Here is a 14,145-nt window from a genome sequence, read left to right on the forward strand (position 1 = left end):
AGAGTTTATTTCTCTTGTATTATTTTCTACCCATTTCCAACAACTGTCTGAGGATTTATTTTGTTCATTTAACATTTATTTTATGTAAATTAATCACCAGTTTGAAGCTATAGGCACAGAGAAAAATACCATGTAAAAAATAACAGTTTCTATGCAGAGAAATCCTTGAACAAAATTCAGCATCTATTCATGATAAAGACACTGGATGAACAAGGGATAACAGGAACATTCCTCAGCATCAAACCCCAAACCCACCTCATATTGAAAAGCTGAAAACATATGAGTAAAAACTGAAAACATTTTCTTTAAAATCCAGAACAAGAGAAAACTGTTCACCTCCTATTCAGTATAGTACCAGAAATTCTAGCCAGGGTAATCAGGCAAGAGAAGGAAATAAAAGGGATAAAAATGAGAAAGGAATAAGTCAAAATATCATTGTTTGCGGAAAATATGATCCTGTACATAGAAGATTCAAAAAGTTCCACCAGAAAATTGCCAGAGTTAATACTCAAATTCTAAGAACTATCAGTTTACAAAATCAAAATAGCTTTCTTATACACCAGTGGTAATTCTGTGAAGGTAATCAGGAAAACACTTTCTTTCATAATAGCCTCAAAAACAAGAGAAAATAACAACAGAATCATCAATCTCAACAGCAGCAACAGCAAGAAAACATCTCTAGGAATAAATCTAATAACCAAGGAGGTAAGAAGACTTCTGCAATGAAAACTACAAAACTTTCAAGAAAGAAGTCAAAGAAGACACAAAGATTTTCAAAAGTAATATACAGATTCAGTATAATCTCTATCAAATTACCTATGACATTCTTCATAGAACTGGAAAAAAACAGTCTTAAAATTCATTTGGAAGAATGAAAGAGTCAAATAGGCAAAGGAATTCTGTGCCAATAAAAGCAATGCTACAGCCATCATAGTAGCTGGCTTGAAATTATACTACAGAGACATAATCACAAAAACTGCATGGTACTGACATAGACAGACAAAAGAACAAATACACAGAATAGAAGACACAGAGAGAAACCAAGAAGATGGTTATGTGATCCTTGACAAAGGTGTCTAAAACATACATTGAATAAAAATCAGCCTTTTAAATAACTGGTGCTGAGAAAACTGGTTATCCTTATATAAAGAATGAGAGACTAGATTTTTATCTCTCACCCTACACAAAAGTCAGCTCAAAGTGGATCAAAGGCCTCAAAATTAGACCAGAAACTATGCAACTCCTAGGAGAAAATGTAGAGTTAACACTCCAACATGTAGGTATAGGGCTTGACTTTCTCAAAAGGCCCCCCAAAGCTTAGGAAATAATACCAAGAGTTAATAAATGGAGTGGCATCAAACTAAAAGCTTCCACAAGCAAAATAAACAATTAAGAATGTGAAAAGAGAACTTACATAATAGGAAAAAAATCATTGCTGGCTACTCTTCCTCCAGGATTAATATGCAGAATATATAGAGAACTCAAAGAACTTAAGAACCCCCTGCATCCCCTCCAAAAAAACCCTACCAGTAATCCAGTTAATAAATGGACAAACAAATTAAACAGACATTTCTCAAAAGAAATACAAATGGCCAACAAATATGAAAAAATGTTCAACATTGTTAGCAATTAGCGAAATGCAAAATAAAATTACATTGAGATTCCATCTCATTGCAGTCAGAATGGCAACCATCAAGGTTACAAACAATAGGACTGGGGATATAGTTCAGTGGTAGAGTGCTTGCCTAATAGGCATGATACTGTGGGTTCAATACCCAGAGCTGAAAAAAGCAAAGAAACAAAACCAAACAGACAAACAAACAAAAAACCCCACATTAATAAATTCTGGAGAGCATGTGGAGAAAAAGGAACACATTTACACTGTTGGTGGGATTGTAAATTAGTTTATCCATTTTGGATGTCAGTATGGAGGTTCCTCAAAAGAACAGGAATGGAACCCCTATATGCCTCAGCTATACCACTCCTCAGTATTTATCCTAAAGAATCACTCTCAGCATCGTTTAGTGCTACATGCATACACATTGAGAGCAGCACAAATCATTATAGTCAAACTATGGAATCAGACTAAATACTCATCAGTGAATGAAAGGATAAAGATGTGGTATGTTTTATTGAACCATAAAGAAGAATGAATTATGTCATCTTCTAGAAAATGGATGGAACTTGAAACCAAGCAAAATAGGGAAAACTCAGAACGTCGTGGGTTGTATGTTTCTCCTCATATGTGGAGTCAAACAGGAAAAAAGAAAAGAAAGATGTCGGGTGTGGGGAGGAATCTCATGAAAACTGAGGGGAGAAAATAGAGTAAAATGACCAGGGGGAGGCAGGAGGAGAGGGAAAGGAGAAATATTGGGGATGGTATTAGTCCAATTAAATAGTTCTATTGTGTCTATGTGTAAACTTCTAACATTGAATCCCCCATTATATAGAACTATAGTGTACCAATAAAAAATGGGAAAATATAAAATGAAAATGTACCTTGTTTTCCCCTGTCTTCCGTTATACACCCTAAATCTTTACTTTATGGAAGTCCAAAGTTCTTGATGTGGCCTATGTGTACCTTTCAGTTTCCATCTTATCCTCTTGTTTCCACTTCAAGCATTAGAGTCTTTAACACACATGCTATTTATCATCTCTATAAAAAAAGAAAAAAATACCCCAATCTCCAAAATATATAATATAAAGTGTATTTTGATGAAATATATATCTAAAAATTTCTCTCTTCAGATTGAATACATAAAATAATTTTCAATTTTGTATGATCTGTATCACACAGTATTAACTACCCCAGAATTCTCTGGAAATGTTTATACTAGAGATATGGTTCTCCTGGACCTTTTGTGCCATCATTACCACCACTAGTTTATTTGTCCTCCTGCTTACCAGTTTTACCTTAGTGACTTGGAAGGACTAGTTTTCCCTTGTCTTGCTTTTGTTTGTTCTGACTTTCTTGTCTCATTATCTTCTTCAAATTGGATTAGAGGAATCATAGGAATCCCAGCCAGGCCCCTGAGATTAGAAAGTAGAACTGACAATGTTGTTTAAGGAACTCTTGTTTGAAAATGAAAGCTATTTTGGGGGGGATTTAAAAAATATATTAAATTTTTGTATAATATAAAATGGAGGGTTGGGTTACTGTTTCTTCAAAACTATATGATAACTATAGTTGACAACAGTATTTACCAATTCTTGGAACTGAAGTGTTAACTTAATTTCAGTAAGAAGGTGGTTCTATGACTATATATCCAGGATTTTTATTGCTATTAAGCTATAAAAGAAAATTGATAAGTATTTGCCTTTGAAAGTTATAGTAGTTCTATCAATACTTTCTAGGTGTATGTGATAAATATTAAATACTTTATATATTATTTCTTTTATTAATAAGTTTGCCTTCAGTAAAAAATAGTAGATGAAAAATAGGAAGCTGATCTAAAACCTTAGATGAACACAATTATTTAACTGAGATGATTTTTATTCATGCTTCTTTCTGTTTATTGCTTGCTTTGCACAGGAAAGAATTGCAGGAGCTGCAAAATCTTTACAAACAGAACAGTGCACATACAGCACAGCAAGCAGAGCTGATCCAGCAGCTTCAGGTTCTCAATATGGACACACAAAAAGTACTGAAAAATCAGGAAGATGCCCATACAGCTGAAAGTATATCATACCAAAAAGTATGCTTTTATATAGTTATGAAATATAAATTTATAGATATGAACATGGGGGAATGCATTACTTTAAAAAATTTTTTTAAATTTAGCATTTTTTTAAATTTAGCATTTCTGTATTACTCCCTTTTATATGTATTTTTTCTTTTCCATATTCACAATGAAATACGTGAAGTTCAGCTGGGTAATATTTAGTATTTTGTCAGTTTGTTCATGGTTATTAGAACTGAATTATTTATAATGTAGATATAGCTTTATTCCATAGCTTATTGTATTTATAAATTTCGACATATACTATGAAACTTGTAGGGATATAACCCCTAAACTGGAAAGGATTTGGGGAGTAGAACTACTCAGTATTCTGCTATGAGAAATTAATCAAGTGTTATTCTAGTTTATGATCTATGACAGACTTTTATAATAAAATTTGTACAGTATGTTATTGGCAGATCTGCACAAACACAAAGGGGAATGCTGATGAGATCTTCAGGGTCAATAATTTTCAAGGATTTTTCCTCTTTATTTTGTATGTTTCTTTTAGTAGTCATTTCACTTTACTGTTGTTTAAGGAGCCCCTTAAGTAGGTGTACCCAGCTATTTAGTTAGTATAACTGACTCAGCAGAAGTAAGTTTCAAAAAATTATTGTTTTCTCTCATATATTTTGCATAATTGGCTAAATTATTTATATGAATAGTTTATATATGGATTAACGCTATGAGAGTAATGTTATTTCCTTTAATATTTGAAGCTTGTGACATTTTAAGAGTTTAACTAATAAAATCCATTTTGTTTCTACAAATTGGATCTTTTTTCTTTTAATCCTTTTTCCTCGAAAAAGCATGATGAAAACCTAATCTCTATAATTAATACAGAATAAGTAATTTCATTATGTAACATTAAACACGTTTTTATTTTATTATTTTGTTGTTGTTTGTTTTCTTAAAGATAATTTTAAATGATGTTTTCATACAGTGGTTTTTAGTAATATTCTGTGTTGTCTTCAAGTTTTCCCAAGGACATAAATGATACCGAACAGGAGGGTAGAGCCTATCTCTCTGCTTCAGTTAAAGCAGTTCTATCTTTTTATTTTATGAAATTACCCCCTGTGCTTTTGTTTCTACACCAGGTTCCATTGCTAAATGATTTGAAAATTTACACTTTATGCATAACTTTGTTTTTACTTTTTAGTCAACATTTGTTACCATTGATAATTCTTTTTTGAAATCCTTTTTTATTTTGTTGTTGTTCATTTCCTAGCTTCCAATGCACTACAGTACTGTGATTTTCTTCCTTCAGTCCTGTTACTTTTTATTTTCTTTTTTGGTCCTTCCTAGTCTTTATCTCATGTGTTAAAATGTCTCAGACCTCAGTTGTCATATCTGTTTTTTTTTTCCTGTTTGATCTCACATCCTAGATGATTTTATCCAATCACTTATGCTTTCAAAATCGTACTGTTTTCTGGGGAAAACTTGTCTACTTTGAATGTCTTCCTAAATCTTTAGGAAAGAGTATATCTACTTGCTTACTCAGTAATCTCTTTGCTTTGATGCTTAATGGAATTCTCACTCTCAACATGTTCAGAACTAACTTTTCTGCTTTGTCTTAACACATGTCCCGAATTCTATTTCCTATCAATCCTTCTGTCACCATTTTAGCCATGCCACTATCATGCATTATAACAGTAAGTTGCCACTTGTTTTCTTCACTCTGATTTCATGCTTTGAGTAAACTCTCAACACATATCAAGATATTCTTCCTAAAACTTAGCATATCAAATGTGGTTATTCCTCTTTTCTCTCCATTGTTTTCCCAGTACATACAAAGTAAAACCCTGTGTGATGCTAAACTTTTTCTTGTGTTTATTTGCTCCAATTTAGCTATATTAACCTTATTTTTGTTCCTTGTACATACCAGGTATTTCTTCAACCTCAAGGTCTTTGAGCTTGCTTCTAGTGCCTGAACCCCTCACACCCCATTATCAGCAAAGATACCATCTACTTACTAAATTTGAGAGACAGAACTATTATTTTCTTGCTTGTATAACTTGTTCTAACTTAAATTTTTATCTCAATATTTTTGAAGCTTTCCCACTAGTATTATGTTTCTCTCCTACAAGAAACATGAGAAATATCTAAGTGGTGGAAATGTATTGTTCTTATGAATATTATTGAGGCAGATAAAAAGCCAAAAAGTACAAACTAAGATCTGCTGCTTTGAAAAATTGGCTTACGTTTCCTTTCTTTAGTCTATTTTTTGTCCTCCATTTCTCAACATTGAATTTCATTTTTCTTTTTATTTGTTCCTCAGACATTACTTCTGCACTGTGTGTGCATGCATATGTTTGTAAAATTTATTGATATTTAACTTAATTATTACTCTGAAATTGTAGTTCTCACTATATTATTTTAATTTATTTATAGTAAATCATAATTTTCATAATGTTTGCATTAATATCCTCAAATTAACTCAATTCAGAATTTTTTAAATTATTTATACTTTATAAATTTTGCCTGCAGTCAGGAGACATTACAATTCTTTTTTGTTTGATAGTTTAGATATAAGTAGTTACTAATAAAAACAGAATCTTTGACAATTCCATTTCCCAAAGGCAAATATTATTAACACTTTGAATATTTACTTTCAGCTTTCAAGTAAATTTTAATGTATCTGTAAACATACTAAAAATGTCTTCTACTAGCTGAGTACATGGTTCATGCCTATAATACCAGCTACTTGGGTGGCTAAGACAGGAGGATTGCCAGTTTGAGGCCAGCCTGGGCAACCTAGCAAGTCTCTGTCTCAAAAATACAACGTTCTGGGGATATGGGGATATATTCAATGGTAGAGCAACAGTGGGTTCATTACATAGTACTGCAACAACAATAAAAAAGTAGCAAAATATTATATTAAAAGCTATGACATATAATTATTTTGGAAATAATAATTTATTTAACAATTTTACAATATCAATTATAATTTAAAATTTTCACTATTATAATGAACTTGGAGTAAACATCTCTTTGTTATTATTAGTTCAGACTCTCAGTAATTATTAGAATGTATTAAACATAGACACAGATGCAGACACACACACACACACACACACACACACACACACACACACATATATACACATGCACACACTCAAACCCACCCACTCAGGAAAGTGGTCTTTTTATGAAGAAGTTAGTAACATCATATTAACAGTGTGTAATTCACTTTTAATTGGGTCATAAATGAAAATAAAATGTTTAAATTATTAAATAAGAAGGCTCAGGGGATTGTGGAGTTTGAAGGGAACCTGTTTGCCACATGATCAGTAAATATTAAATTATTCAGTTTTAAGGAGTTGTATAGTATGGTAACCCACTTTGGGTGATGCAATGTTAAAAGCATAAATGCTTATCTTAATGCCTATAGTGTCTTAAAGCTTAACAGGGATATTTCTATATGGATTTAAATATTATTCTTGTTCACTTAATTTTTACCTGAGTGGGTAAATTGGTCTGGATAGTATAATAAGAAGGAAAAATTAAGTGCTAGAATTAGAAATTGAAGTTCCCCCAAAGGCTGATGTGATATGACTTGGTTGATTCCTGTGGCAGTATTGGAAGGAGGTGGAAGCTGAAGGAGATTTCACCTTTAGGAGACGGGGCCTAGTGGAAGGAAGTTTGGTTATTGGGGTTATGCACTTGAAGGAGATATTTGGTCTTCAGCCTCTGTCTCTCAGTTTTCTTTCAGGCTATCATTAAGTGGACAGGATTCTTCTATCCATGCTGTGGTATCCTTGCCAATGGCCCAAAAGCAATTGGACTAAGCATCCATGAAAGCAGTCCTTGAAACTGTGAGCCAAAATAAATCTTTCTTCCTCAATAAGTTGATTTTTCCAGGTGTTTTAATCATGTAACAACAAAGTTGACTGATATAGATATTTGGTACTAACAAGAGGGGTCCTTGATGTGACCAGTATGCAGTGTTCAGAATCTTTTGAAATAGGTTTGCAGGAGGAGTTTGGGAAAGTTTGGAGAGCTGTGTTAGAAAAATCCTAGAGTGCTGTAAATGGAGCTTAATGGGTGACTCTGGTGGAGGCTACAAGACCAGAATACTGATAGAAATGAGGACATTAAAGGCTATGTTGATGAGGTTCAGATGAATATGAGGACTCTATTGGGAAATGGAATACAGACTGTGTATTTATGTTCTAGCAAATAACTTTTCCACATTTTGTTTATGCCCTGAGACTTTGTGCGAGACTGAGTTTAAAGGTGATAGACTTATTTATGTGGCAGAGGAAATTTCAAGGAGGCATAGCATTCATGCAGCAGCATAGTTATTACTGGCTGCTTTTAGCTAAGTATACAATGAAAATTGGGAGCAAAATAAGACTGAAAAAATTTGGAAAAACTTGCAGTTTGGCAAGAAAAGAAGTGCATTTACAGTTATGGCCAAGTGAGTATAGAGATTAATACCCATTAAAATGAAGCCAAGTATTTTGCATCAGTACAATAACAAAAATGCCTTAAGGGCATCTCAGGAATCAGCAAGAACCCACCAATTGAAGACCCAAGTGTGTAAAGGTATAAATTCCTTTTAAAGGTCTTTCATTTGAGAAGGTGGCCCTGGGCATCCTGTTTATATAGGGTCACCTAGGCAATTGTTTCCCTGGGTGTTGTTTCCCCATGTTCAGCCATAAAGTCATACAGAGGCAAAGCATTACAACCCTGGTTCAAGTAGGCTTGACTAACACCTGTTGCTGGTGGCAAATGGAGGCATTATTCCCACGATGTTAGTTTGAGCAGGTATTTAGAAAGCAAGAGTTATAGGGTCATGGAGTCTTTCACCAAGATTTCAAAGAACAGCATACAGAAATCAGGAAGTATATGGTAGGGTCAGAGTTCTTGCAAGCAGTCCCTGACAGGGCAGTGTGTAAAGCTGTGAGAGTGAAGCTAGAGCTGCAGTGGAGACCCAAGACAATTAGAGATGCCAAGCATGTGGAACGCCCTTTGAGGGAAGCTGCAGGCACCAAACCGAAACAGTCCAAGACCGTGGCCATGTGGGCTGCAGCTGACAAGATAATAGGATCATATCATGCCACTATGTGACCTAGATGCAGATATGAGACAATGGGATTTAATGTTTGCCTCCTGGGTTTTAGTCTTAGTTTGATCCTTCCCCATTCTTTCTATAACCCTTTTCCTAATGTTTGGAATACAGATGTTACCCTGTGTCTTTCCCACCATTGTGTATTGGAAATATGTAACTTTCTTTTTGATTTTTATGGGGACTTACAGATGAGTTTGCCTTGAGTTTCAGAGGAGACTTTGTACTTGGACTTTTCTTCAGTGCTGGCAGTGTTAAGACTCTAGGGACTAGTGGAGATGGACAGAATGCAATTTGCATTCTGAGATTGGCATGAGCTTTTGTGTCCCAGGGAAAGAATGGTATAAAGGCTCATATAATAAAGGCTTGGTTGTCAGCCTGTGGCAATATTTGTACGTGGTAGAACCTTTAGAAGATATTGAAAGAGGATACCATGGTTATTTGAACCCTAACCCCTTCCTCTCACTTTGCTTTCCCACTGGTCTGAGCTGAACAGGTTTCTTTTACTACAGACTTCCATCATGATGTACACCCTCACAACCATAGGCCCATAAGCAAATGGGCCAAGCAGCCATGGACTGAAAGTTTTGAAACTGTGAGCCAAAATAAAATTTCCTGTGTAAAATTTGATTTTCTCAGGTGTTTTGTCATAGCAATGAAGAAGCTAACAAGTGAGGAAACCTTCCATCTAAATCACAACCGTATATAAAATAAATAGTGTAAAAAATGTACTATAAGCCAGAGAAAACCTGTCTTTCCATTTACATGCATCTTTTCAAAACAGTTGGGTTTTTTTTCCTGCTTTGACCAGAAGACCTAGAAAAACAACATAGAGCAGTAAGTTTGGGATTAATGGTTTCAGAGGTCTCAGTCTATAGATGTCCAATTCCATTGCTCTGGGCCACAGGAGAGGCAGAACATCAAAGCAGAAGGGTGTGGCAGAGCAAAGCAACTCAGGACATGAAAGTAGAAAAGAGAGCTCTTCTCACCAGGGCCAAAATATATATCCCAAAGGCACTCGCCCGGTGACCCACCTAGCTATATTCTACCTCCCTAGAGTTACCACCCATTTAATCCCTTGAAGTGGATTAATGAATTGATTGTTAGGGCTTTCATAACCCAATCATTTCACATTTAAACTTTCTTGCATTATCTAACACATGAGCTTTTTGAGGACACTTCAAATCTAAACCACAACAACAATATCATGTAAACTGAGGTAAAAAGGCAAGCCACTTAAGTAACCATTTAGTTGTAACAGTGAACTCTTATTTATTTTATTGTTTATCATGTCTTTGCAGTTAAGCTTTTGTTTCTTTATTTGCATGTCACACTAACCCTTTGTGAAACCATTATTATTTATTGTTATAATAATTACTATCTTTGTTTTATAAATCAGATATCTGAGGGTTAGACTATTGTTTAAATTCAAACAACTACCTTTGTAGAATTTAAGTCTCATTAATATTGAGTTCAGAATCCATAAATTTAAACTTTATTTTAAGGCCCACAATATAAGTTTATCTTTACCTGTAATAATATGATCTTATCCTGAAAGGATTCAGTTAAACAAATTCTACAAGTTGCATGTGGAATTCTCATCAACATTCTTTCAATATTAAATAACCTTTAATGTTACACAATTTACCCTGATATCTGAATTGTTATTATGAAGAATCCATTGTGTGTTTGTTTATTTATTTATTTTTTGGTGAAAGAATATACCGTATTAATATATTCTGTGAAAGGGGACTCCATCATTACTCTATTATTTTCTCTGATTGCATAAATTTGATTTGTTTTTAAAATTTGGCTACAACATTCACCTTCTGCAGATTTTTACTAAACTTCTCCCCATCCATTGCCCCAAAAATGTATTGGTTATAGAGTGCAGGATTTTAATATTTGGGAATGATACACTGTGATTATTTTCATGTGTGTTTAGACTTCCATTGTTCATTTACATCAAATTTTTCATTCTGATCCTAGATTATTTTTCTTAAGTATTGTGTTATGTAGTTTTTTGGTTTGTTTTGTTTTTGGTCATTATGACCAAAAGACCTGATAGGAACAACTAAGAGGAGGAAAAGTTTGTTTTGGCTTAAGATTTCAGAGGTATTAATTCATTGTCAACTGACTCCAGTGCTCTGGGCCCATGATGGGTCAGAACATCATGGTGGAAGGGCATGGTGGAGGAAAGATATCAGCTCAAGGCAGCTGGGAAGCAGAAGAGAGCATGAAGATCCAGGGATAAATAAAAAATCCATATGGCATACTACCAGTGACCTACTTCCTTCAGCCAGGCTTCACCTTCCTACATTTACCACCCAGTAATTCATTCAAATTATGAATCTATTAAATGAATTAATCCAGTGATTATGTTATGACTTCCATAATCATTTCACCTCCTCGATTAACAGGAGCTTTTAATGGATGACTCATATCCAAACCATAATGTCTTTATTCTTATATTTATCTAGGGTTTTCCCAGTGCATTTGAATAGTCTAGTAATTTATGCAATGAGACTAAACTGATTACTTTAAAATATTTTCACATAGGTTAATTTTAGTATTTCCAAAATTTTATTTGGAGTTTGGATGTGAGGCTCAGGTGAGTTGAATCAAAAAATTATATTAACAGTTTTGTTCTCAATTATTATTATGCTTAGTTCTTCAAGAATTAGATATTTATATATTTATTATTAATTGCTGTTTTATAGATAGTCATAAAAGTGGAATTCACTGTGGAATATTTATATATACACATAGCATAATTTTGTCAGATTCCTCATTTCCTCCTCTTTGCTGACCTTCCTCCCTCCTTCTACTCCACTGACATTCCCTCTATCTAGCTTCTGCATATTAGAGAAAATATTTGATCCTTGATTTTCTGAATCTGTTTTATTTCACTGAGCATGATGTTTTCCAATTCTATTCATTTACTGGCAAACACCATAATCCATTCTTCTTTATGTCTGAGTAAAACTACATTATTTATATAGCTTGTTTTCTTAATCCATTCATTTGTTGAGAGGTACCTGAGCTGGTTCTATATGTTGGCCATTGTGAGTTTTGCTGTTATAAACAGCGATGTTCCTGTATTACTGAAGACTGCAGATTTTATTTCTTTTGGATAAGTGCTGAGGAATGGGATAGAAGGGTCATGTGGTGGTTCCATTTCTTTCTTTCTTTTTTTTTTTTTTTTTTGATACTGGGAATTGAACCTAGAGCTATTCAACCACTGAGCCACATCCCCAGCCTTATTTTGTATTTTATTTAGAGACAGGGTCTCACTGAAATGCTTAGTGCCTTGCCATTGCGGAGGCTTGCTTTGAATTTGTGATCCTCGTATCTCAGCCTCCTGAGCTGCTGGGATTACAGGTGTGCACCACTATGCCTGGCTTTTTTATTTTTACTTTTTTTTTTTTTTTTTTGGTATCAGGGATTGATCCCAGGGGAATTTAACAACTGAGCCACATCCCCAGCCCTTTCTAAAATATTTTATTTAGAGACAGGGTCTCGCTGAGTTGCTTGGTGCCTCATTTGGTTGTTGAGAAGGGCTTTGAACTCTTAATCAACTCTACCTCAACCTTGCAAGTAGCTGGGATTACAGGTGTGCGCCACCATGCCCGTCTCATTCCTAGTTTTTTAAGGAATCTCCATACTGTTTTCCAGAGTGTTTGTGATAATTTATGGTCCCATTGACAATGTGTGAGTGTACCATTTTCCCTCACATCCTCACCAGCATTTGTTATTACTTATATTCTTAATAATTGCTATTTTAACCTATCACCCACCAATAAATAATGATAAAGTGCCCATAACTTGCTTTCCAGACAGAATAGGCTTTATAACAAAAGTTCCCCATCTTTTTGTCTAGACCCCTTTTCCAACAAAATTGTCTTCCTTGACAGGACTTGATGTCTTTCAACTTAAATGGTTGGTTCTACAGTGAGCAGCTGAACATGGGTTTGTTAACATAATCACATTGATTAATCTTCCTCCAATGTCCTCCAGATCTTTGCTACTACCTCATTCTAGTGCATAAAACTTTTTTTTTTCTTTTGATTGAATGGAAATGAATTCAATCTCTCTCCTTATTGCAGTAGTTCTGAATAAAGTCTTTGGGTTTAATTAAAAAAATAATTGCTATTTTAACTATTTCAATTTGTTTCCCTAATTGCTTTTTCATATGTTTGGTGGCCATTTGTTTTTTTTTTCTTATGAGAAACATTTGCTTAGTTCCCCAACCTATTTATTGATTGAGTTATTTGTTTTTCTGGTATTGACTTTTTTTAATTCCTTATGTATTCTGTATATTAGTACCCTGTCAGAGAATCTGGCAAAGAATTTCTCCTATTCTGTAAGCTTTCTGTTCATGGTGGTTATTGTTTCCTTTGCTCCTCTAGGGAACCTTTTTCATTTGATGATATCCCACTTATTGATTCTTGGTTGTATTTTGACAGTGTCTGTTCCAATACATTGGGGTGTTGATTCTGTTTTCTTCTATCATTTGTAAAGTTTCTAGTATAATCCCTAAGTTTTTGATCCAGTGTTATTTGACTTTTGTGCAAGATGAGATATGGTGATCTAGTTTCATTTTTCTGCATATGGATATCCAGTTTTTGCAACATCATTAGCTAAAAAGGCTATCTTTCTTTCAACCTATATTTTGATACCTTGTGAAGTGTCAGATGGTTTGAAATATGTAGGTTTGTCTATGTGTCTTCTGCCTCATTGGTCTTCATGTCTATTTTGATGCCAATGCCATGCTTTTTTTTTTTTTTAAACTATATTTCTGTTGTATAAGTTCAGATCAGGTATTGTGATGCTTCCTGCTTTGCTTTTCTTGCTCAGGATTTCTTTTCTGAGTCTCCTATTATTCCAAATTTAAGAATTGTTTTTTTCTAATTCTGTGATGAACGTCATTGGTATTTTGATGGAGATTGCCTTGAATCTCTGTACCACTTGTGGTAATATGGCCATTTTGGCAATATTAATGCTGTCTATCTAAGAACATGGGATGTTTTTCTATCTTCTAAAGTCTTCTTTAACTTCTTTTTTCTATGTTCTTTAATTTTCATTGTAGAACTCTTTTATCTTCCTGGTTAGATTAATTCCCAAGTATTTTATTTTTTATGGTTATTATAGATAGAGTGATTTTATTGCTTTCTTTCTCAGCAAAGTCACTCTTGGAGTATAGGAAAGCTACTGATTTATGAATGTTGATTTTGTATTTGCTACTTTGCTGAATTTATCAGCTCTAGAAGTCTTCTGGTGTAGTATTTTTGGGTCTTCACCATATAGGATCATGTCATTAGCAAATAGATAATTTGATTTTTTCTTTTCCTATTT

General features: G+C 34.0%; 1 protein-coding gene across 6 annotated transcripts in view; it reads left to right on the forward strand.

Annotated features, from left to right (window-relative positions):
* The window catches only part of Cntln (centlein), a 306,285-nt gene that overhangs the window by 101,424 nt on the left and 190,716 nt on the right, over positions 1–14,145 (forward strand). For all 6 annotated transcript variants that reach the window (XM_027950608.2, XM_071600659.1, XM_071600660.1 and 3 more), the window contains one exon: positions 3,533–3,695. In XM_027950608.2, coding sequence (XP_027806409.2) covers positions 3,533–3,695 — 163 coding nt within the window. The remainder of the gene's footprint in view (positions 1–3,532; positions 3,696–14,145) is intronic.

Source organism: Marmota flaviventris, chromosome 13 (assembly GCF_047511675.1).
Source record: "Marmota flaviventris isolate mMarFla1 chromosome 13, mMarFla1.hap1, whole genome shotgun sequence".
In the NCBI taxonomy this organism is placed as follows: Eukaryota; Metazoa; Chordata; class Mammalia; order Rodentia; family Sciuridae; genus Marmota; species Marmota flaviventris.